General features: G+C 43.8%; 1 protein-coding gene across 3 annotated transcripts in view; it reads left to right on the forward strand.

Annotated features, from left to right (window-relative positions):
- The first annotated feature begins 365 nt into the window (after positions 1–365).
- The window catches only part of aff2 (AF4/FMR2 family, member 2), a 99,729-nt gene continuing 73,366 nt past the window's right edge, over positions 366–26,728 (forward strand). For all 3 annotated transcript variants that reach the window (XM_058062976.1, XM_058062974.1, XM_058062975.1), the window contains exon 1: positions 366–566. In XM_058062976.1, coding sequence (XP_057918959.1) covers positions 514–566 — 53 coding nt within the window. In that variant the 5' untranslated portion in view covers positions 366–513. The remainder of the gene's footprint in view (positions 567–26,728) is intronic.

Raw genomic sequence — 26,728 nt, forward strand, 5'->3', positions numbered from 1 at the left:
ATTACCATTACCATTGCCATTACCATTACCATTACCAATGACCAAGTTGGGTCAAATATGACATTGAATATGATTGAATATTGAATATTGAATATTCAGATGTGGTTCTTTATAATAGTCGTGACTCTGGAGGAAACATTTTTGTAGTTTCTGTCTTGTGCAGCCTTTTTTATTGTGTTTGTGTGTTAGTGTGTTTGTGTGTGTGTGTGTGTGTTTGTGTGTGTTTGTGTGTGTGTGTGTTTGTGTGTGTGTGTGTGAGAGAGAGAGAGAGAGAGAGAGAGAGAGAGCGAGAGAGAGTGCGCGTGTGTGTGCACGCCCCCGCCCCCCCGCCTGGCTGTCATCTTGCTTCGACCACGTAGCAGATTCCTGGCGGAAGGAGCCGCTTGTGTCTACTCTCGTCTCCCCGACACGCACACGCACACGCACGTACGCACACAGCGTGTCAGTAGCCCATGTAGACCAACGTAGCAGCAGTTTGGATTTCCAACAGCAGGCAGGCAGCAGGAATCGGTCATGGATCTTTTTGAACTGGACTTTTTCCGAGACTGGGAGCTGGAGCAGCCATGGTGAGTCCTGTGCTGGTTTTTCCTACCATCCACTTGATATTTCCTGGTCGTGAAACCTGCTAATCCGTTCCCTGACGAGCCCGGGTGGAAGTACTTGGTTTGATTTCACGGCTGATGAGAAGAAGCCAAAGTGCGTCTAGCTTAGCTTCTCTTTGTGTTGCACACAAGCATGTCCATGCATGCACCGGCTTTTGGAGTCCTAGTATTATTAGCATTATCATTACTATTATTATTATTATTATTATTACCGTACGCAATGATGCAATGTAGAGTGATGGACAACACAGGACCACAATCATTGTTAACAGGTTGCAAGTTTGCTTCTGGTGTCTCCTGGAAGTGAGCCTGCCGGATGACTCAATCACGTCAAGTTGTGTTGAAGGATGAGTTTGAGCCATCAGAGCACTTGGATGGAACCTTGTGGTCCTCAGGAGTTGATAAGATGGCAACAACGTCCAGCAATTCAACAAAGACTAGTGGATGAATCATTTCAACTTTGGATTGGATGTTGGTTGGATCTTCTGCTGGTGGAGCCTTAATGCTGTCAGTGCAACTAACAGAAGGATGGGCATGGGAAGCATGGAAGTCCCTACCTGCTTCAGATATTCCATAAATGAAGGATGGGCATGGAAGTCCCTACCTGCTTCACATATTCCATAAATGTATGGACTCATATGCAGTTGTGCTTTTCTGTGGTCTGTGGAACAAAGGATTGAGTGGAATGGCCGCTGGAGAGACCAGGGACTTGGATAAGAGTCTGTCATGCTTGATGTTACCTCGCCGGGATCTGCTTTATTGTCAGTCCAAGAACATAAACATCAGTTTATTAGCAGATGAACTATTATCATTTTAATGTAGGCCAAAACTAAACATGCAACCCACACTTGGATTTTTTATACACGCTTTGTTTACTGGATGCATGGATGGGTTCCTTAAAATGAATCAATCATCAATCATGGGCACAATGAGCTTTCATGCCCCCCCCCCCCCCCCCAAATTGGCTGTTTTTGGTCCAAAAAAATATGATGTATGTTTGCTTCCATGATAGTTTATTTATGTTGCCCTTTTATGCCTTAGTTCCTGTTTTCATGCTCTTAATTTGTAGTACTTCCTGCTTTGCCCTGTTCTGTGTTCACCTGTGTTGCATTTAACTGTGTTTACGCTAACTGTGTTGGCGTGGCTTTTCTCCGGGTACTCCGCTTTCCTCCCACATTCCAAAAACATGCTAGGTTAATTAGCCACTCCAAATTGTCCATAGGTATGAATGTGAGTGTGAATGGTTGTTTGTCTATATGTGCCCTGGGATTGGCTGGCCACCAGTCCAGGGTGGACCCCGCCTCTCGCCCCAAGACAGCTGGGATAGGCTCCAGCACCCCCTGGACCCTCGTGAGGAAAATCATTAGAAAATGAATGAATGAATATATTTAGGATGTTTTTTTCCCCTAAGTGGTCCTTGAACTCATCATGGTTGTGTGCTGTGAGACGCACAAGATGGTTTGGCGACGGAAGCTTTCAATCCGGCCTGAGAGTTATTAGTGGAATTACAAGAATCAAGCAGTGTGGATTATGTAGACGCGGATTAGGGAAACATCTTGTCTAGTCTGCTTTCCTGACGACCAGAATTGGAACTGGAATCCAATCTAATAATCAGAAAAGTTGTCGTGATGGTGTTTCAGTTTAGGCTGCGCATTATTGTGACAGTGTGTGTGCATATATTGTATATATATTGTATATATATTGTATATATATTGTATATATATTTGCTCAGTCGGTTTTATCGTGTATCAGCTCCTCTCTGGGTCAAGCGCCTCCTTAACTTCATGGATCTGCGTCTTAGCTGGCAAACGTTAGCGGGAACCATGAAACCGGCATACCGCTGTCCCTCAGCAGCCACCATGGAAGGACCCTGGAGCAAGGTACTTAACCCCCCGCTGCGGCAGCGGAGCAGCTCAGGGCTGAACAACAAGCTGAGGGTGTCTACACGCTGCCCTCGCCCTGCCACCAGTCCATCACACAGCGGCTGACAGCTGCTCCTGATGGGAAAGGGCTGGCACAGACAGCGGCGTTATTCCTGGAAAGGGAATATGGAAATATGCATCAATGAGCGGCTTGAATGATGAACCCTGCTCGGGTGTTAACATTTGGGCAAAAGCGTCAGTGACTGGCGTGTGATTGCACGTGTAGCGTGTCACATGACAGCATGGACAGATCGCAGTCGTGAGTCGGGGTTTGCACGTTAATTTGATGTCCTCACTGAGGCTGGAGAACAAGAGAAAACGACGGGAGGAAATTCCTAGCATGGAGGGACTCTAATTGGGTTTGCCATCTTGCTGTAAAGATATGATCATATAAGGTGTGCTCATGACATTCAATACTGGAATTCAAAAAATTCAAAAATACAACCAGGATAGCAGTCAGTAATGCTAATGCTAATGCTAATGGTAATGGTTTAATTTCATTTGAACATGCATCAGATTACAATTGAATGCATCACATAATCAGTTCCCAGTTTCACAATCAGTAACTGTTACATTTGTTCACTTCCTGCTTTCCTAATATAGTTTTTTTAAAATTTAATTTCATTTATTTTTTTGTCCCGTACCAAAGTACTGGGTGATATGAGCATCCAATGCCATAATGTGTACCATAGTGCGTGTCAATATAGTGATATATATAGCACATCATGACTGGTTCAAGACTCTTCATCCTTGGATTTAGCAAACATCAACTGCTTGTATTGTTTCTTGAATTGGCTGAATTGATGTGGTGGATGGATCCTTTGACGGTTTAACCCGATGCTGCTTTGACCACAGCCATGACGGTTCCTTCACACGAAACGTAGAGTTTAGCTTCAGCCTTCAGTTGAGATGGAATTCAAACACAGGCCAGTTTTAATCAGGTATATTCATCATGGGAGAGCCTTGGCGTTTTGTTTACGTGGTTACGCAGATAAAAGATACTATGGTCTGATCCGCTCATCATGAATGGAAGAGAAAAGTCTGTGAATTCTGTCATTTTTGTTGAGCCTGTTCCAGGAATTGAAGGGAAAAAACAATAAGACTCAACCAGGACGGCTGTACAAAGTGTTGAATCTGGACGCCAGGTATTATCAGTGAGGAGTGACTTATGTAAGATATTCTATGGTATCAGATTCACGGTGTAGCCTTTAGACCGGTGGTCAGGCTGTAGTGAAGCATGAAGACAAACAAATGTCAATAGCAACTGTAAATAAATATGGCGAGTCGGTCTGAGGGTGTGGGCTGGAGTCCAAGTTCTTGTCAATAAAGAGCAACCTGATGTAGTTGTCTTCACTGTGATGTGGACGACAACGGAGATGCTGCTGTCTCCAAGCACTCATGAGTGACGGAGCTCCAATTGATTGACATGATCTATGCACAGGAAAACAATACATGCCCGTTATCCAGTGTCATTTACCGCTAATTGATAACAGCCGCACTCTTAACGGTTTACTCTCTTGACACGCCAGAAGTGGAGGAGGTGAAAGAAAGATTTCCCTAAAGCTGCCTCTGCTGCGGCGGCTTCCACATTAATGATACTCTAAGGATGAAACGCAGAGAAATAAAAATCATTTTGTGACAGTCTCCCGGTAATGGAAGCAGACGCCAGCAGAGCACAGCGAGCTGGAAGATGAAATGTTTCAGGGAACACAAGACTGCATCTCAACTGCTTCGTGCTGTACTCAAAACTTGGTCATGGTTTTATTTCAGTTGAGCATGCTTACAATTACAGATTCCAATTGAGTGCATCCCATAATCAGTTCCCACTTCCACATGTCCAAAAGGAGTAGGAAGAAGCAAAGCTTATTAAATCCTACCCCTCCATCTGGTACTTTTACAATCACTGTTACATTTGTTCACTTCCTGCTTTCCTATTATAATTTAAGTTTTTTAATTTTATTTTATTTTTGTCCCGTACTGAAGTACTCGGTGATATGAGCATCCAATGCCATAATGGGTACCATAGTACGTAAGTGTCAATATAGTGATATATATAGCACATTCAAGACACTCAGGGGCTAAAATTGCATTACAACAGCCACTTTTATTGCAAATGTTGATCTGAAATGAGAGACCGTCAACTTAGCAGGAGAGTAAATAGATATTTAAGAGCATATTATTTACATTTTTGACATTTTCTAGGGACGGCAGGGTTTCCTGTAGCGATGCATGCCAGGAAATGAGCCATGCATCCCATTAGCGAGTCTGCACTTAACTAATATCCTTTAAACCAAATCTGAAAGGGCCTTTGAGCACATTTGATGTCGCTGCTGAGTCAGTCTTAATAGATGATATCACGCACAAAACTTTCCAAGATTAAAAGGAGAACAACTCAGCCACTCGGAGAAGCAGATTTGTCATTTGGATTTTCCTCACATCCTACAATACTTATTTCCTACATCAAAGAAGCCACTCGCTCTTTTTTTTTTTACAAATCTCCCACACAGTAAAAAGTTAGCGACTCAATTGATGTGTGCTATATTTGACGGCGGATTTTCCTTTCAAGGAAAAAAAAAAAAACAATAGCGAAGCTCCCCACGCGTTCGTTAAATGTGAACTTATTTCCTAGCACTCTTCACCTCCTCCTCCCATCTCAATACTTGTCTTCCATGGATCTGGAGGCTTTGTGTGATCCCATAAGGCTTCCGTTGCTTGTAGCCTGCTCATCACATCATGTAGGAATCAGGGAGATGTTAATTGATGTTGATTGGATGGTGTGAATAAAGCATGTAGGTAATTAGAGAACTGATGACATCACCATGGCTTTCCAGCTGTGCAGCCTAAAAATGCACATCTGCAAGGAAGCCTGATTATTATCGCTGCTTGAAATGGTTGACATTTATCCCAATAAGAATGGTTGCCTCCATCCCTGCTAATGTCTCCAGCAGATCAACATGGAAGCCATTTATAGTCCATACATGGAGTGTTCAGTGTCACATTCCCACAGTCAATCTGCCTTTCAATCCTCCCAAGCTCTCAATCAACACGCTCACACGTGCAAGCTCCAAATCATTCGTCACGTTGGAGTTTGTACCCCCGCTTGGTGATCAGGTTCCGTTTGCCACAGCGGCTCCACTTGATGCTACTTCACACTAACATCACCAGCGACTCGAGGCCGTGAAAGGAAGCTGTGTCTGGTACGGAAAGTGCCAAGGATTTCACAGACGACACAGAAAGAAAGAAAATAGCACATTTTGTCTCATGCATGTTATCTCATGTTATCATGTTAGCAATTATCCACCAAGCCCAGGCATCACCTGGAGTCCATCTGGGAAGAAACCCTTATGGACTATAGCATTGGCCCATGGCGGCAGGACGGACCAGACACGTCTGGGAAGATTCTCAGTCATTCACATCATTTTATTGGACTGGTCCGGTTGTCTCACTAGTCTCACTAGACTAGTTAGCGCTGGTCTAGACTAGTCTGTCCTATCTAGTCCTGAACATGAACGTTAGAAAATGGATGGATGGATTGATGTGTAATTATGTAAAAACATGGAAACCATTCATTCATTCATTTTCTACCGCTTATCCTGACGAGGTTGGCGGGGGTGCTGGAGCCTATCCCAGTTGTCTATGGAGGGAGAGGCGGGGTAACCCTGGACTGGTCGCCAGCCAGTCACAGTATAGACAAAGCATGTTCTTGGAATGTGGGAGGAAACCGGAGTACCCGGAGAAAACCCACGCATGCACGGGGAGAACATGCAAACTCCACACAGAGATGGCCGAAGTTGTTGAAGCTCTTGAGCTTCAACAACAAAAAAAATCAGTCACCTGTCAGAAGCGAGTGACGAGTGGGAGTGGGAAGGCAGAGTGCAAGAAGGATGGCAAGGTTTATAGTGTGTGGAACGCACTTAGTGTGCGCTTCCAATCCTGCCTAACGCACTGCCACTTCCAGATGAGGCGTATTATGATTCACAGTAGCTATGCCGTGGCTCACAGTCCTGATGGATTCCTGGCTGCACCCTTCCCACGAGAAAGATCTTATCTTCACATCTCGCGAGATCTCTTGGCCCCCCGACTTGCAATCGATTCAATGCCCTGATATGAGATAGGTCAGCTCTCGTCAAAGTAGGGCTGTCCTATGTACTGTTTTTGTCTCAGATGAGACTTGGGATGTTGGATCGATCCGATGCCCTGAGAAGATAGTCACCTGGATGAATGCAAATGTTCACAGGCATGTCTGGTCCCTACTGCGTTCCCCAACTGTTCCACAATGACTAGAAATGTGTTATTCAGTGGATTTCATCCCCTGAGAAAATGCAGCAGCCATAAATTAGAGAGCAAACAAGAGTGTTGAGTCTGTTGTCAATGACATCCTGTCATCAGCCAGTCCAAAAGAAGAGTCGAGTAGTTCCCCACGATGCCGTGTTTGACTTTGAAAGACACATAGAGCTGAGAGCCTTCCGGGACTGCACAGATTAAACACTTTCAAATTCTGACTCAAAAATAATAAAAGTGAATGTGAAAGCAGCGAGACAGAGAGAGGAAAGCGGTGGCGACACGGAGACGGCGAGGGGCTAATGACGTAGCTTTCCTAGCTGAGGCCAATTTACTGTGAGGTTTCCAAAGGTCATCTCCTACACGGCGGCCTGTCTGTGACAAATTACATTATTTACACCGACTAGAAAGAGGCAGGGGGAGTCGGGGAAAGACGGAGAGTATAAGCAGAGAGAGGCCAAAGGGGTGGTGGGGTGTGGATGGGGTGGTGGGCGGTGGGGGGGGGGGGGGGTGATATTTGACAGTAATTGCTTCACATGGTTAACACAAGAACCCTCAAGACATTTGGCAAGATTCTCCTAATGATGCTCCTATCAAACAGGGCAGCCATATTTCTGACAAGGGACCACGATGTCCTGCACACCGTACTTTTCATATTCATTCATTTGAATATTTCAATGTTGGAGTGTACTTTGCTTTACTTACACTCTTACAGGTCCCTTAAATATGATTAAATATGTTGTTCCCTTATTGAAAACTGGAAATTTGCAAAAAATCAATTTATGGTTCATGGTACCATTCATGACAAACTAGCTCGCAGCTCAGCCTCATTTCCGGAAGTGACATCACCGCTAAAGCAGAGTAAACTAGCAGTCATGAAAAACGTGTTGCTGCTGGATGTTCATAATACATACATTCATTCATTCATTTTCTGCTGCTTATGCTGCGTACGCCATCATTATTTGTTTCCCTGAGTGATAGTACCGTGAACTACAAATGTCATTTTTATGAATTCATGTCAGGGTCCCTTTAAGACTGTAAGGAAAGTGCACTCCAACATCCAAATATTCAGGGACCCACTGCTTTAACATGTAGCCGCCTTCTCTGGGAAATGAGGTAATGATTCCCGTGAATTTGGCCTAAAGACAAGAGGGCGGGTCTAATTAGTGGATGAGAACGATGGACATGCAGAAAATAGTACAACCCTTGGAAAGCCAAACTCTTCCGACAGGGAATCTAATTTAATGACAGGCGCGCTGTTTGATTGACAGATGCTCTCTGCGAGAGCAGCGCGGAGTCTATTTGATTGACAGATGATCCCTGAGAGCAGCCAAAGACGGGTGGAGAAAAGCAAGGTTGTTATTTCAAACATTTGTCATATTGCAGCGAGCCAATGTGTTACATCGTATGATTGTGTGATTGTGTGAGATCATTTTGAATTATTGTTTCACGGGACCGGAATCAAATATGAGATGGTTCGTTCCCCTGAAAGGGAGAGCCCACATCCCCAAAGACCAACTCCAGTATATGCATGACTTTGTGTGTGTATCCTGTAGGCTAGGCGCTGAAGGAAGCGCCCAAGGGATTAGTTGTTAAATGGTTTGGGATTTTGGGTTTAATGGAAATATTAATATTTTCATTTAACTTCCTAATGGAAAAGTCTCAATAGAGTAAGGCATGATATTTTATTAACGCACATCCTGGAAGTCTACTTTGTCTATTTGATCATATTCACGGTCAGGCAAAATGATGTGACACATTTGTAGGTTAAATAAAAGGCAAATAAAGTCAAGAAACTAAAAGGTGTTTTATTTTGGAAGAGTACATATAATGCCATTATGTTTTAAAAATGAAGTCGGCCGGTTGATTTTGGTTTCAATGCAGATCCAGTAGCTCTGAAGTTGGTAACCCATAAGAAGATGGTGTCTCCAGCTGGTACGGGATCATGTCTACCAAGACTGAAGTGCAAACGGAACGCTCGTTGTGTTGCAGTTACAGATTCCTTTGTTTTGATAAACGTTTCCACAATGAAAGCGCCATGCTCACCAGTCCAATTCATGGCAGCAACTGAAAAAGAAACACAAAACAATGGCATTATATGAAAAAATTGAAAATAAAAACAACTTTTTTGCTTTACTTTATTTGCCTTTTATTTAACCTACAAATGTGTCAGATCATTTTGCCTGACCCTGAACAACATACTCACAGGAAAAGTACAATAGGCTGAAAAATAGATACAACATTTTTCTCCCTATACTATACTATACTATACTATACTATACTATACATTGCCACAAGTACTGTACCAGTACCGTCCTCTTTTGTCACAAAGGCCTCCTGACCCTCTTCTCCACACAATCCACCCTGCCTGAACTCACTTCCTCACCTCTTTTCCACATCCTCCATTGCTCTCTTAAGGAGTTTAACTTCTCCTTGCACCCTCACAGTTTATATATTCCATCTCGCTGGGACTGACCTTCATTCCTCTGCTCTCCAGCTCATTCCTCCACCTCTCCGGGTTTTCTTCCACCCATCTGTGAACATTATTTTCCATCTTGACCTCATTTGTCAAGCTGTCCATCACCATAGCAAACAAGAAGGGACTCGGGGCAGGTCCTTGATGTAGTCCAACTTCCACCCGGAACCCGACTGCTGTCCCGTACAACCCCAGCATACGTCTGTCACCCCAGATTACGATACCACAGCTCCACTGTTCCTCAGCACACCCCAGCCAGAGTAAATAGTTATTCCCATTTTCTAGCCGTGGATAGAAGAAGATCTTCTTCTATCTAAATGAATAAGATGAATGAATAAGAAGATAGAAGAAGATGTGTCTGATCCAAAGCTGACTGCTCAGATGCAGCTGCAGCGTTCCTGCCTTTAGATGGGAATACGTACGTGTGCGTGAACATCTTATTAGACTCTTTGCGTCCACTCCATTTACCGTGAGCCCAATCCGGCTTCACAATACGCTTACAGTCTTCATGTGTATGAACACATGATAGATGGATGTTCTTATTGCGTATGATCAGCCAGCTCATGCAGGCCTAAAGCGCCGGAAGCCCAGCACACTCTTATGAGATGGTCGAGACCGGTCGAGCTGAAATCATTACATTGAAATCCAAACTAGCATGCTAACTGGGTTCCAAATGTTGATGAACCTGTCATGGGTCATGGGTCATGTGATCGACCCATTTACTAAGATTCATGTAATTATGACAACTTTTCTCCATCTGAAGTGTATTACTTGTGTATTATTTACTTCATTATAGTTCCACGATGCTTCTTATTACTTTTTTAGTTACCCCCCCCCCCCCCCCCCCCCCCACGCACCTCACTGGCATTTCTTTTTGGAGATTGTGTGTTATGAATCTGTAATAATTACCACAGCTCCTTGCTCCTTGTGCTGACTTCCTGTATTACCATCTCTATTATGCTGTCTGGACGCCTTACTCACCGTCCTCTTTTTTCATTCCGACGTGTTTTTGGCGTCATTTCTTTCTGGACGTCTCCTCATTCTCACATGTGACTCTATTATCCGCAGGCAGTCTGAAATCCAGCAAGGCACACGTCTACTTTCTGCAGTCATTTGTGCAATCATGGCTGTCTTCCCTTGCTTGAGAAGTGTGTGTCCGTGTGTTGGCAGCGGCTTTAGTGTGTCTAACGTCCTGATGGGGTCTCCATCTAAGGGTCTCCATCTAAGGGTCTCCATCCAAGGGTCTCCATCTAAGGGTCTCCATCCAAGGGTCTCCATCCAAGGGTCTCCATCTAAGGGTCTCCATCTAAGGGTCTCCATCTAAGGGTCTCCATCTAAGGGTCTCCATCTAAGGGTCTCCATCTAAGGGTCTCCATCTCAGTGTCCGTGGAAGACTTCTTGGCTGACTAGGTGTGTAATATGTTTACGGACTAGAGCCAACAGGTAGAGCCAAATCTATTCCAATTAGTATTATGGGTGATTCAGCTTCCAGGCTGCGTGAGTTTGTAGCTGAAAGCTTATAAGACAAGCCAATACAGTATGCCTGAACCTGAAAATAAAATCAAAAAATAAGGAATTCATGGTGCTGTTTATATTTGGAAAGGTTAATATTTGTGTAGGTTTCCAACCGAGTGGTTCTGTGACAGCATATAAGTTGAGGTGAGACATTCATGACTCCCAGTCATGATTTCATGTGCTTTATTCAAGGTTTTAGTCAGTGCTGCCTTGTTTTCTGTCCACTGCAGGGACTCACTTCAACCTTCAGCTTCCTTTGTTGGGACATTCTTATTACGCTGCGTGACTTTAACTAGCCAATTCCCAATCTACTATAAAAGTACACTTCACCCACTCACAGTGCTACCAAAATGTCACTTAGGATAATACAAGAGAACATACAAACGTTTATTTGTTACCCAAAAATGTCAAACAATTCTCAACAATTGTCCATTAGCATATTGACAATGTCAAATATTAATGTCCACAATGCAAACATGTTGGTCCAAACGTCCACATACACATATTTGTAAACATCGGAATGTCCAATTACTCAACATCCTTCTGAACATTCACATCCAGACAATGAAAATAGCAGCGTCCAATCCCGGACATGTTTGTCCATTCACATACAAAAAGTTCATTTCAAATGTGTTGTCCAAATGTGGGCTGCACGGTAGTCGAGTGGTTAGCATGCAGACCTCACAGCTAGGAGACTAGGGTTCAATAGGTCTATATGTGCCCTGGGATTGGCTGGCCACCAGTCCAGGGTGGACCCCGCCTGGGATAGGCTCCAGCACCCCCTGCGACCCTTGTGAGGATAAGCGGTAGAAAATGAATGAATGAATATAAACATTTGTCTGTCCTTTCACATAATGCCCATGATGTACGTACGTATGTCGATTCACAGAGAATGTAAACATCACGCAGTACAAACTGTTTGTCCATTCACATATTCACACACTTAAAATAGTACTGATGTGACGACCTCTGGGACCTCACGGCTACGAATGAAGTTCATTTTTCTAACCTAAATATGCACATTTGATACACTAACCTTCAAAATCCATCTATAGAAAATGAAGAAATAGAAATAAATAATAGAAAACATACATGAATATTAGTATTAATACACGTGTGTGGCTCTTTAAATCCATTCCTGAAGACATTATCAGAGCGATGGAGAGAACATTCCTGTTCAGCGTGTATAAGAGCCGGATGCAGGGGTGAGGATGGAGCCCACATCATACGCATAGAACCCTGCTGGTAGATATACAGTAGCCACTATACTGTATACTGGATAACTGTAATCCTTGTTACACGACAGCTAAGTAAGTCAAAATAGAAAACCCAACAAATCTTAGTTGGGCCTCATTAAGCAGCAGATGGATGAGTGTGATTTGGGAGGATTGGCGCTATCCCGTAAGCTTCACGTGCAGCCTGTGCAGAAAATGGCAAACGGGGTCTGGATCGATATGCTAAGTGCGTGTGTGTCTACGAGCACGTTTGGGCGATCTTTAACCTCACGCCGTGTGTACACAGTGCGTATCGATCCCGAGGCGCCGTCTTGTGTATCTGATGGTCTGCTCTGTTTTACTTTCATGAAGTTTGGCTCACACACGCTAACGATGACAGATGACTGAAGCCTCTAATGACTTCTTGCTTTCATTTCCATTCAAAAAGAGTCTTGGGACATTTTTCAGCTGTCTTGAATTGGACGTGGTGACTTTTGGATGGCGTGTGGACATCAGACCTCCGTTCTCCTTCCGACTGTATTCCCACACAAGACATGAGACAGGGCGTCAATATAAGCACAAAGCGTACATCCAGGGCTTCATATTAGAGCGCCAGTCAATTGTTTTGTCCTCCAGCAACACACACACACACACACACACACACACACACACACACACACACACACACACACACTTAGACATGCTTATCTGTGTCTGTCTATGATGTTTCCTGATATTGCTTCCAATTGATCTCAGCTCTCATTGAATGAAAGAAAGCCTTTGTTTTCCCTCACACTTGTTTCACGTCGCCTCCTGAAATAATTAAGCCGTGTGATCAATAATTTGTCAGACTCAGTCTGCTGAGATGACACAGTGTTTGCTCCTCATTGATTAAGTTCTCCAACAAAAATATTGTGTATTTGTTTACCAGGCCACGCCAGAAACAAATGTACTTTCTGGCTTTTGGAAATTAGGAACACCTCATACGACTAAATTGAGGATTGTGTTAATATAGAAATAAAATGAATATGTCCTCTGAAGTGTTGATGCAGGCTTTACATCAGTAGGTGCTATCAGGGCCAGCTATGTCTTCTCTGCTGGCCTAAACGCTACCAAGACCTTCGACTTGAATTCTAGTATTTCATTCATTCATTTTCTACCGCTTATCCTCACGAGGGTGGTGAGGTGCTGGAGCCTATCCCAGCTGTCTTTGGCCGAGAGACTGGTGGCCAGCCAATCCCAGGGCACATATAGACAAACAACCATTCACACTCACATTCATACCTATGGACAATTTGGAGTGGCTAATTAACCTAGCATGTTTTTGGAATGTGGGAGGAATTTAGATTTTAGATTTCCCTCCGTATATTTGACCTGTATAATCACGTACTTATCAATTATTATCAACCTAGGGTGAACTATTTTATCTATCTAATTATTATAATTTGACCAAATAAATAAATGTTCCGGGTCACCAATGTACCAAAGTATGCAGGTATTGGTATTCCAGGTATTCAGGAATGACGTGAGGCCACTTTACACAGTACGCCAGCTTTCAAAGAGCCGCATTACTTCTTGACATTGCGCAATATTTATAGCACCAGCACTCAGATAATCAGAGTCAACCTAATTTGATGGCATTTGCACATCATTAGGCATGTAACAGACATTTCATAGCTCTCGGGGGGGGGGGGGGCTGGCACGCAGCAGGAGGAGAATAATAAGGATAATAAAAGTGTGTACAAACAATAGGCGCTCACACTTCAGGGGCATGATCCTCAAAAGAAAATACAGACAGAAGGAAAAGCAGGTCACCTTGTTAATGTCCTTATTGCTCCCACGTGTTTACACATAAACACACCTTTTTTCCTGAAACTTATTTATGTTTATGCGGATAACAAAGGCAAGTCAATCATTGTGGCTTCACTTATCTTAATACGACTTATCTTGTTGTTGGAATTAGTCATTCCTTTTGTTCACTGTATGGACTTGTTTACTGCAGCTTGTCATATTTACACCAGTGGCCATTTTGACAATAAGATAATCATGTAATAGGCTCCAGCATACCGCAGCACCCTGGAATTATCATATATGAAAAGAGTTTTTTTGCTGTTGGACCTGAGAGTCAGTGTCAAGGCAATTAAATATTAATGGTGTATCTACTTCTAAAAATATCAGCAACCTCGGCTGCTGACCTTATCTATTTTTTTGCGACTTTCAAAAAGTTTCCTAACCTACTCGGCAGATATTTCAAATGGTAAATAGTGAGCAAGGTTGGCTCCTTCTAATCTTCATGCAAAGCAAACCTCCTCACAGCCCCCAGTAATTGGGGGCCAACGTCTGCCTGGCGTATTGACCGGCTGCCTCAGTCCGACTAAACACTCGCATTGTTATTTCACCGTGAGTGGAAATGCCACAATCACCAAGAGATGGGCGCTCCAACCTGCCAGGGCAACACATGAAAACAGACGCTAGCTCACAAACTTCTGGTTTTGGGATTCATTATCATGCAAGTATGCCTTGATGGTTGGCCATGGGGGGAAAAACTGGCCTAGAAAACGTAGGCTGCCCTCTTGGAAAACCCGATTCTACAACGCATCAAAGAACATTTACATTAGTCCCCTGGAGAGATATCATTTCATGTTTTGATTACATAAACAACACATGTATGTACATATGTATGTCTGGTTTCCTCCTACTGGAACCCAATAGAGGACCCCAAGGTAAAGGTACTTCAATAAACATTTGAATAGCAAAGATAGAAACGCTGATCTTCATTCCATCACACAAACTGTAAACCCAGCCTCTTGCCTGAAGACAGCTGGGATAGGCTCCAGCACCAACGCGACCCTTGTGAGGATAAGCGCTAGAAAAAGAATGAGTTTACAGACAATAAAAAATCTCAATGTTATCTTATAAATATATAAATATATAAATATAAATATATCTTGTAATTGACTCAAAATAGCCAGTATTATTCAAGTCATAATCTCAGGGACATGCGCTCCAAATGAATTCTAAACTGCAATACTGATGCCGCCTGTCAATTAGAATAAGCCAACACCACAATGACAACTTCACAAATTGTGCTTTTTAAAAGTCATGAATGAAAGGAGATCAGTCAAAACAACAACAACTTGTCATAAAATAATATGAAAAAAATGCGAGCAGTCCAGGGTGTGCCCCGCCTCTTGCCTGAAATCAGCTGGGATAGGCTCCAGCATACGCGGCTTAGTAACAAGATAACTCCATGGACACACGCTGAGTTCCACTTCCATGCATCGGTGGTCCAACCAAGCCTACCACCATTTCCTATGTTGTGGATGCTTTCACACGGAGGTGATTGCTCTTCCTACACCAGGCAAACCGCAGGCGGAGCTCAGGAGCGTCGTAATGCGTCCAGGATTCCGATGTCATCGAGTGTTGGTGGGAGAACATATCTGTACGCCTGCAGTCATCTGTATGCAAAGCAAGCAGCCCTGCTGATATAAGAGAGGCCGCAGGACTTGTTGTTGAGCTGGATCTCATGGTGACGTACTCTTTAGTCTTCATGGCAGCTGACCTGCTGGTAGCCAAGAAGCAACCCCCCCCCCCCCCCCCCCCCGGATGATCTCACGCTTTATGTTTATTTGCAGCACTTTGCGTCCCATAAATTGGACCACAATTCCACATTATTTTGGACGAGGCCTCTAAGACACCTCAGCCTCTCTGAGAAGGTCATCAGTGGAGATGTCTACACCAAAGGGCTGCGCTGCTTTTGTCAGGGATGAGATGAATGACTGGTGATGTTCACGCACCTCCAAGTGGTGATGAAAGCGCATACAAAAGATCCTTGATGACTCTTCTGACACTTAAAAAAAAAAAAGGCATACAAGCTTTTGCAGTGCAGTCAGGCATGCTCTTCTCCAAAGGTTAACTACCTGCTGGCCCCCGCTGGCCCCCGCCACAACATCCTGATGTTTATTTTGAAATATGTAGTCACGTATGATATCAAGTCATGTTGACTACGCCGCTACATGAAAACAAACAACCAGTGTTGGCTTTTCCAGTCATTCCAGTATTTCCAGTCATTCCAGTATTTCCAGTCATTCCAGTCATCGAAATCATGACTATTTAAATGTTAAATGGTGTTATAGAGAGTGAAATATTGTGCTACTCTGGTTTCCTCCCACATTCCTCCCCTGTGATTGGCTGGCGACCAGTCCAGGGTGTACCCCGCCTCTCGTCCGAATACAGCTGGGATAGGCTCCAGCATACCCCTGCGACCCCATTACTGAGGATAAGCAGTATAGAAAAAGGAAGGAAGATGTGTTCACTGACCATAGTGACCTCACAACTAGGAGACCCGGGTTCAATTCCACCCTCGGTCATCTCTGTGTGGAGTTTGCATGTTCTCCCCGTGCATGCGTGGGTTTTCTCCGGGTACTCCGGTTTCCTCCCACATTCCAAAAACATGCTAGGTTAATTAGCCACTCCAAATTGTCCATAGGTATGAATGTGAGTGTGAATGGTTGTTTGTCTATATGTGCCCTGTGATTGGCTGGCCACCAGTCCGGGGTGGACCCCGCCTCTCACCTGAAGACAGCTGGGATAGGCTCCAGCACCCCCGTGACTCTCATGAGGATAAGCGGTAGAAAATGAATAATATTGTGTATTTTGTAGAGTTTTGTGGAAGGAAATAATGAGTCTTTACACACCGCACACGTCTGGATGATCTGTAAGAATATTCTAGTCTTGTCTAGCGTTGGCCCAAAGTGGTCCCAATTATGGTGATGTGTGTGCTGGGCTTTAGGAGTCAGGTTTACTCAGCTTGTACTTTGGCCTCATTGCCACGTTTAAAGCCCAAATGGGAAGTTGGGACATTTGATGCTTGGAGAAATGATGATGGCAATCACAACCAGCACCATTGTCACCTGCTACATGCTTAGTCATATATGTCATATATGTCATATATGTCATATATGTCATATATGTCATATTGCTGCAATGTAATGTGTGTGTGCGTGCGTGCGCGTGTGTGTGTGTGTGTGTGTGTGTGTGTGTGTGTGTGCGCCGGGACGCCGCTAAAGCGATTTGCCACATTGAGTAGAACAACAGAATGCCATTTGGCATGGTGGCATCCATGTAACGCAACAGAATGGTGCGCCGCCATTACAGCCAAGACCAAATGGCTGGAGGTAAATTCTCTTAGCTGCAGATCGCATGTTATTAACCCTTCATGTGCCGCCAACGGATAATTGGCTGAAAAAGCCTTTGTGTGAGAGCAAGAGAGAAGGCGGTGGTATAAGCATGTTTGCCGAGTGTGTGTGTGAGTGTGTGTGTGTGTGTGTGTGTGTGCGTGTGTGTCCTTAGGGGACTCTCTATCCATCTTTCTTGCTCTCACTCTCTGGTCCAGAGCTTGTTACCATGGCAACATAGAAGAAGAGGTAATGCCGGAGTCCCAAAAATTGTATTATCTTTTTCAGACATACACACACTACCCCCCCCCACCACACACACACACACACACACACATTTATATTAGCTTGCCAGTTTGTGTAAGTGCAAGATAGACTGAGCAGTGTGTGTGCGTGTGCACGCGTGTGCGTGTTTATCCGGTTGCGTCCAGCACAGCTTGTTCACGCTGCCAGGCAGAAGCCGTCAGAGAGAAAGAGACAGTTTGAAGGAAGAGCAGGACGAGTGTAGTTTGCAGCAGAGTAGACAAGGTCATGCTAGAACTGCAGGATAGTTTATTTATGCCACTGAAGGAGGGCACTTCCTTTTATTTTTGCTGTTTTGGTTTTCCCCAGCAGTACAACAGGTAGTTCAGGGACCTCAAGGTGCCGTTGGAGAAGTGAAACATATCTTGGTATGTATATACCATATGAATAATACTGGCAAGGTCACGGTCACTTGGAGCTCAGAGCGACAAAAAGTTGATAAAGTCAAAAAGTAAATAAATGTAAGAATATATTTATACATAATAATTTCCCAAATGAATGGTGTCTCTGTACAGTTCATGTTCATGGCATTTATAAGCAACATTATAGTCACCCAACCTTGGTCAAGGTCATTGGTCATTCCACTGACCAATTAGGTGAAAAACACCAACAGTAGTTGTAGGAAAAAAGGATAAGATTGGCTGAGGGATGTTGGGAGTTGGAGAGACCAATAAATCTTATCTGGCCCTCGTACACAATGATCATATTTTTAATAATAAAGGAACATATATGGCGTAGAGGCCGAGCAGTTAGCGTGCAGGCCTCACAGCAAAAGACCCAAGTTCAATTCCACCCTCGCCCATCTCTGTGTGGAGTTTGCATGTTCTCCCCGTGCATGCGTGGGTTTTCTCCGGGTACTCCGGTTTCCTCCCACATTCCAAAAACATGCTAGGTTAATTAGCCACTCCAAATTGTCCATAGGTATGAATGTGAGTGTGAATGGTTGTTTGTCTATATGTGCCCTGGGATTGGCTGGCCACCAGTCCAGGGTGGACCCGCCTCTCACCTGAGGACGGCTGGGATAGGCTCCAGCACCGGAGCCTTCAGGCGAGAGGCGACCCTTTTGAGGATAAGCGGTAGAAAATGAATGAATGAATGAATAAATATGCCGTAGAGCATGTTGCGTTCAAGGAGCCCTATCCTACATTTGTAACTTTCAGACTTGTGTTTTTTCGGGCGTGTCACGTGACACCTTTAGGAAGTCCATATACGTGACAACTTGCTAGGTGCCCAGCAGTAGACGTAAACAAGGAATAAGGTTTTAAATAAACTACTGATACATAAATAAATGAGTAAATAGTGGACATATTTTAAAGTTCCACGCCAAATGTTGCGGGTGTGTAACAGCCAACGTGTGTAATGTATGTACTGCATGTACTGCATGTACACACATGTAAATGAGCCGTATTGAAGGGAGAGGATTACATGGCTGTCATTTCAATTACACTTCCACAAGCTCATAATTCCCTCAGTGTGAGTAACAGAGGAAATGTCAGCGGCGTGCAAATGTCTGCCGCATTATAACAACGGAGAGGTGGCGTCCTAGGAAGGCGGCGGCTCTGACAAGCATTTGACATCGCCGCTAATGTCTGAGACAAAGATTAGACGCGTGATAATGGACATGATTGTGTTAGCACAGCCATTATGTTCCAGATGACACATCTCATTAGCATATAGACCATCCTTAAAAACACTTTTTCAACCACTGCTTGAGCTGTGCGTTACGTACTGGAACACGGAACATGTTGGGCATGGGCGTCGTCAATGTAACGATTTTCCGATGGTTCCCAAACTTTATCTGAGGACCTAGAAGGGACACGTCTTTAACTGGAATACTTTTCCCGGTATTAGTACACATATACACAAACTCTCCCGTGCGACCACAAGGATGGCGTCTAATCTTTCTCTGCCTCTCCATGGCCCTTTGATAAACTGCCTGTCTAACATCGTTTTTCTTATCAAGCGCATGTGTGTGTGTGCGTGTGTGTGTGCGCATGCGTGTGTGTGTGTGTGCGCATGCGTGTGTGTGTGTGTGTCACTGAGACCAGCGCTCCCAAACATTAAGATCGCCACACGCCTTCACCGTCCCTCGTTGGCTCTCTCCATCTTTTGCCCCCCCCCCCCCCGTAACCTGTTATCTGATCACTTGGCAGCGTCTCTGCCTCTCCAGCACTCATCTCCCAGCTACAGGATGGAGTTAAGTGTGTTCATTCATTACCTAATTAACTCATTTAGCATGCACTAATTCTTTCTCATCAGCTAATAGTCAGCAGATTAAGCGTGGTGGTGGGAGGTGTGCCTGGAATATGAGTAAGAGTAGAGGGGGGGGGGGGGTCTTTTGGAGTGTATGTTCAATTATGAACCCCTCATTGTTATCAGGTGAAAGCCAGGAGATAAAGAACGCTCCCATCAGTGATCTGGCAAATCAGGGTCTAATCAGTATTGCATTGAAAAGGAGACATTGCGCAATCAGTATTTTGTGCACACCATCATTTCTAATTTGCCATCATTTGTTGTGTTGGCAGAAGAGAAAAGGCTGCTAGTCGGTCAGCATTACCAGTCCTGGTTTCCAATGCACGCTCATTCAGCAATCATTCTCAGCTTCTTATTGGTCTTCTCTGGTCGGAGTTCCATCAAACTGGAAGTCTTGGGATGTCTGCACACGTGGAAGTCAGACGCCAAAAGTGTGGCCTGAGTTTGATGTCCCAGTGCTGGAAAGTAGGGCCGCAGCTATCAAATATTTTCGTGTACTGGAACCTTGGGGAACGTCATAATTCCTTCCAGAAGGTCTCACTGCTTCTCTTTTGTCATCATTGGCGTTTTCTCTCGCTATTTCTTTTTTCCTGCTCGTTAAAACAAACATCCGCTTCTTCCCTAGCGTAGGTGACGTAAGCACAAGTAATGATTCACTGAGGCAGAGACAATTTGTAGTATTTTATGTACTGGAATTACTCTTTCACGCTAAATCTGTAATCATTTCTAATAAATACAGTTTTCCTTTCTTATCCTACGGGATAGGTTCCCAAAATAACCCACAATAAGCAAAGTAGCCAACTTTGTTTACAATGATTATATCTGTTTTAAGGCTATAAAACTACTAATTATACATTTTATTCACTTTCTAAGACAGACACTAACATTTTATCTCTTATTGAAACAATCCATTAGCCTTTTCTTCTTCTGTGGTTTATTTATGGTTATCAAGCAGCTCACCTGATCTAGTTTGGTAGCGACCGTTGACCACAACAGGAAACGGCTCAGAGGAAATTGATTGACAACGGTCTACAACCAATCAGGACACAGAACTAGTGGCGCTGCATATTCTTTAACTCCCACATGAGTGGACAACACCCTCTACTGGTAGCAGTAGGAAATGCAATCACACACATACAACAGAGCACTCATAGATCGCTCTAATACACCACAAGGCACACGGCACCTTCAAGTGCCTTCTAAGGAAGCAGAAGGTGAAAATGTATTTTTCCCGACTTTATTGAATCTCTCGTTATTGTCCATCTTTACTTTGCGTCCATGTGACCAGGGCACAGCTGGAGCTTACACAATCAATATAAGCAGGTGATGTTAATCTTTGCTGTCAATCATTAAAACACTATGAATGTTCACACCTGAGCTGTGAATGTTCCCACATCCTTGACAATGGTGGTAGATTTTGGAATCGGAGGAAGTCATCGCCACTGATATCCTGTCAAGGAGAAAAGGTTTCAAATTTGTATTTGGCAAAGTAAACGGGATTATCCAGGCCGTTCTTTTGTATCTTATTGTTCCCACAATGTTGCAAGGTGCTTTTCCTGCGTCTAAAATGAATTCAGGGACGCGGGGCGGCGGCCTTTCGAGGCGCTGGAGTCCATGTTTGCTCTGACAATGATTCTGTTCAAAAGTGTTTGCTCACGGAAATGCCTCCAAGTGGCCTGTTTTCATTGGCACGCTTCACAATCTCCACCTCCCACCTCTTTTCCTCTTACCACTCTTACCCTCCTTTTCTTCTTCTTCTTCTTCTTCTTCTTCTTCTTCTTAAAGCCATTATGTGTGAGTCACAATGACCAAGGTACATCATCTCATACTTGTACCAATGCAGTACAGACAGACGTATATGTATTCAGTATTTTACATGTAAAACATCTTCCTGTGGGTTTTTTGGTTTGATTTATAGTTTTTTAACAGTTGGGCAAAAAATAAAAAGAGTTATGGAGAAATACTCCTTCAATTACTGCATTACCAAAAGAATTAGGACGAAGTAATCCCTCGTTTAGCTTAGTTAATTAGCTTCCAGACCCAACCATGGTATGGGAAGTGATTCCGCAAAGTTGGAATCCTTATTTCTAAATGGGAAATGTTCATAGTTAGAGCATAGAAACCCTGTTTATGTCCTAAATCTGTTTTTTTTTTACATTAGAAGCCTCCGGGCATGAAATAGCACCCCTATAGTCCTTTAGTAGGGTCGATTTTTATACAGCCATAGAACACAATATTTTGTGTTCCTTGAAAGAAAATCCAAGTCGTCTAAAGTTGCTACGAGTGAATGGTTTGGATTGAACCAGTTAAGTGAACGGTGTGATTCCCAGTTGCATATTATGGTATATCCAACGTCTTATAACAGCAAATCGGTTCTCATTGTTCACTTCTAAGAACAAGGGACTCCTACGATTGGCTGGCGACCAGTCCAGGGTGGACCCCGCTTCTTGCTCAAAGTCAGCTGGGGTAGGCTCCAGCATAACGAGTGACCCTAGTGAGGATAAGCGGCATAGAAAATGAATGTAATGTTGGCCAATGTTACATTTCTATGGTTGTGTTATGAAACTAAGATGCTTCTAAAACAAAGAGCAAAGAATAAACACAATGGAGATACGGCATGTACATAAGACAGGAATACATTCCTAAGTCTTGCGTCTTCTGTGATAAGACGTAAAGCACAAAGAAGTAGTATCCTCTTCTTCCTGCTCTGCCCTCGCTGTCGGTCTATTTACCCATCCATCAGTGTCAAACACACGTGTTTGTGTGACGGGCATGGAAAGAAAGCCAGAAGGTGACAATGTGTTAGAATCCCGCGTCTCATTATGATGCATGCTGGGATGTTTAACGCAAGCAGAGACGCAAGGATGAGATTTGTGATATTCTTCTACTTTACAAGAGAGAAAAAGTAAAAGGCTCTATATGTTTTATGTTGATGGCATTGTGCATCGTCTTCTTCTTCTCTGTGGATCCAAGAATGCCTGCTGATATTTCCTCTGATGTCTAATGCCTTCAGAATGAACACACACACACACACACACACACACACACACAAGCGTACACAGGCAAAAATGTGTGGTTGAAGTGACACTTCAAACAAAGCTTTTGTCTGCAGCCTGACAGCTATTCCTCTTTCCTTCCCCCTCTCATTATCCCCCTCACTCCTCCCTGTCATTCCAAGGCTCGTTGCAGCGCCGCTCTCCTCCGTGACACATACAGCCAGAACATTCCAGGGTTTACGCTTATTTCAGCCACCCGGCTTATTGCAGGCGGAATCAAATGCACAGATGGAAATAGGAAGGGCATATTACACTTTGCATATTACAGCCAATGAAACGCTGGTGATGACTTCCAGACATGCAGGCTTATCATCATGTCCCTTTTTAGTGTTTAACCACTTGATGCATGGCCAGACAGACAACAGCTTGGACAATGTACAAAGTACAATGTACAAAGTACAATGTACAAAGTACAATGTACAAAGTACAATGTACAAAGTACAATGTACAAAGTACAATGTACAAAGTACAATGTACAAAGTACAAAGTGGGAGTGGCTAAGAGCGCCGGCGCTGGTCACATGTGTCGCCATGACACGGGGAGACATATAGACCAGGGACCAGGGACCAGAGAGACTCATCAGGTGCTCTTCCTGGTGAACGACCTTGTAATATATGACCCCACTTTGGCATGGCTCAGCTGTGCTGGGCGTAAATCACAATCATTACCTGTAAAAAATGTCTGTGTAGTTTCTTGGACAGCAGTGTGAGCTAGACCCAGCCAAAGGTTGGGGGGTGGGGGGGGGGGGGGGGGTCATCATTTGGTTTCACAATAAGAGGCCAGCGCCCCCTTTTGACCGCATGAAATAATAATAATGTTTTTGAGGCTTATTCATTCATTCGTTCATTTTCTACTGCTTATCCTCACGAGGGTCGCAAGGGTGCTGGAGCCTATCCCAGCTGTCTTCGGGCGAGAGGCGGGGTCCACCCTGGACGCCGTGCAGGTTTTTGAGGCTTAATTGTGCTTAATTTTGTTTGTTAGCAAAGTCAACTGTTTACGTCCTAGATGGGCGATGGAGCCGACGTTCAGTTCCTGTTTCCACGTATTAGCAAGCTAATAGGCTGCTAAGACGGACTTTTTGTGATTAAAAATACGTGAAGAACGCATAAAGAAATAAAATAATAAATAAATAAAACAGCTAAATGTAACTCTAATAACCATATAAGATGTTCTGTATATTCTTTTTTCACTCCTGACAGTTATTTTCCACAAATGAATCAATTTATACTAGGGTGCACGATAATTATCAGGCTGATTTGAGTCAGTCCTTACTTACTGTAAAGAGTAAATAAATCCGATAACATTAAAAATAGCTCAGACAACCCATCATTTAAGAGAACCCTCCAGTCGGGCAAGATCAAGCTCTTTTTTTTTCTCCTGCTTGTGATGTTAACGTCCTGTCCTAACTGCTAAATGTAGAACACAGAATACACAAAAAGTATTTAATAAGTGCCAAAGAGACCTCCATGATCATACCGGCAGCTCCCAGCGTGTACCCGAATACGGAGCTCCTTGCTGGGCCACAGCAGGTGGCTCCCTCAGCTCCATACGCTGGTTCTCCTGGTTGTAGTGATGTCATCATATTTAGTTGCTCAAATACAATGTCCTTCTTACCTCCCAAGTACAGTTACATATACATTCTGAAAAGCATAAAGTTATTTAAGTTATGGGCTAAAACGTCCGCTAATGTATTCCATCATGTCGCCGGCAGTTCCATCCCGACTTCCATCACATTGCGGCCTGTCAGGATGGAGCAGAGGCATCATTAATGGCTTCAGTAACACCTGTGCTTTCCCCACTCCGTCATATCGTCAAATCTGCTGTGAAAAGAGCTCATCAGGACTGCGGGAAGCATTTAAACATAAAAGCCTCCATTTGCATGTTTTCTCATGTAAATGAGCGGAGCTGCTGCTGCTGTCAGTGTTCACTGTTATGAATGTTCATCTTCAAAGTCATCTCATAAATGAGCTCTTTTTGCTCAATTCAAAACTGCGTATTTACAAAACATCATTTCACATGTGATATAAATGCTGATGTATTCGCTTGAGCAGAAACAAATGATGTCTATTTCCAAAGCAAGTGATGAAAACGTGTGCACAGGCTCATGGAAGGAAGGAGAGCTCTGGGACATCGGATGTCTGCGTGGCTTTGGATGAGTTGGAATGTATTCCAAGTGGCCGCCTTGAACAGATCTGACAGTTCCTCCCATAAGACACAAATACTGCACGAGTCCGCCGAGTCGGTTGATCTTTGGTGAGGCGGCCCCACCAAACCCTTGATGACATCGGCAAGCCGAAATCTTCTTCCTAAAGGACGCCAGAACACACAGGAGTAGGTTTAACACCCACCTCACAGCTGCTTTACACTTAGCCAAGGCTTTCTTTTTATACTCATTTGTGTACTTTAGGACGGTACTTTAAGTGCTGGCTACAAGTAGTACTTCCAGTAGTGTAACATATACTACGTAGTTCAGTCCTCATTACTGTCATTTGAAAGGAATTACAGTGGAACAATGTGTCGATATTTCTTTCCAGAAGGTCCGACTATAACCAAAACGGACTCAAACCGAATCCGTTTTTGTCATTAGAAATAATGGAAATCCAATTAATTCATATCAAAAATACTTACGGTCGGCGGATGATGTGGTTAGCACGCAGGCCTCACAGCTAGGAGACCCCAGTTCAATTCCACCCTGTGTGGAGTTTGCATGTTCTCGCCGTGCATGCGTGGGTTTTCTCCTGAAAATGTGCTGGGAATGTTCAAGAGTAAGGTGACGTACGCGCTTGTGGGTATGTGTGTGTGCATGTGTGTGTGTGCGTGTGTGTGTGTGAGTGTGAGTGTGAGTGTGTGTGTGAGTGTGTGTGTGAGTGTGTGAGAGTGTCTGTATAGTTATCAGGGGAGAACAGCATAGCTTGGTTGGGATTAAATTCCCAGATCTTACTCTGGCTATCAGCATTACTTCAGGACACACACACACACACACGTGCGCACACACACACACACACACGTGCGCACACACACACACACATACACACACAAGAAAACAAACAAAGAGGTGGCACCATTTCATTCACCAAACATCAGCATCAACAATATGCTGCCTGCTGATATAACAGGTTATTGTTTTGTATACTGTATAATTGTATCGTTCACATGCGTTGCTTTTATTCCAAATGACATAAAAACAAGGTAAGTCCTGCAATACATCAATAAACTAATAACTATATCAACAATAACAAATGATCTTAGTCAAGCCGTAACTATAAATAATAACAACAGAGCAACATTGTTAAGTGACAACAAAGTTGTGATGATGATGATGACGATAGCTAAATGCTATATGGCGCCATCCATATGTATGTATGTACGTATGTACGTATGGAAACTAAGTGGAATGACATCCACACATGCTGGCATGTGACATCCTGCCGCCATTGATTACACAATTTATGGGCTATTGTTCGTTCAAAGGGAAAGTGGCGTATCTGCTAACATATGCTAAGTGGCGTATCTGCTAACCTATGCTAAGTGGTGTATCTGCTAACATATGCTAAGTGCCAGCAGGGCAGGCAGACTATCAAATAAAGCACAGTGAAGCATTTTATGACATTTTCAATCATTTTCAAACTAATAATTGTGTAAATAGTAGACTGCATATGTATCTATATAGCTTATATATGTCCTATATGGGCTGCACGGTGGATGAGTGGTTAGCGCACAGACCTCACAGCTAGGAGACCAGGGTTCAAGTCCACCCTCGGCCATCTCTGTGTGGAGTTTGCATGTTCTCCCCGTGCATGCGTGGCTTTTCTCCGGGTACTCCGGTTTCCTCCCACATTCCAAAAACATGCTAGGTTAATTAGCCACTCCAAATTGTCCATAGGTATGAATGTGAGTGTGAATGGTTGTTTGTCTATATGTGCCCTGGG

This window comes from Doryrhamphus excisus, chromosome 23, assembly GCF_030265055.1.
Source record: "Doryrhamphus excisus isolate RoL2022-K1 chromosome 23, RoL_Dexc_1.0, whole genome shotgun sequence".
NCBI lineage: Eukaryota > Metazoa > Chordata > Actinopteri > Syngnathiformes > Syngnathidae > Doryrhamphus > Doryrhamphus excisus.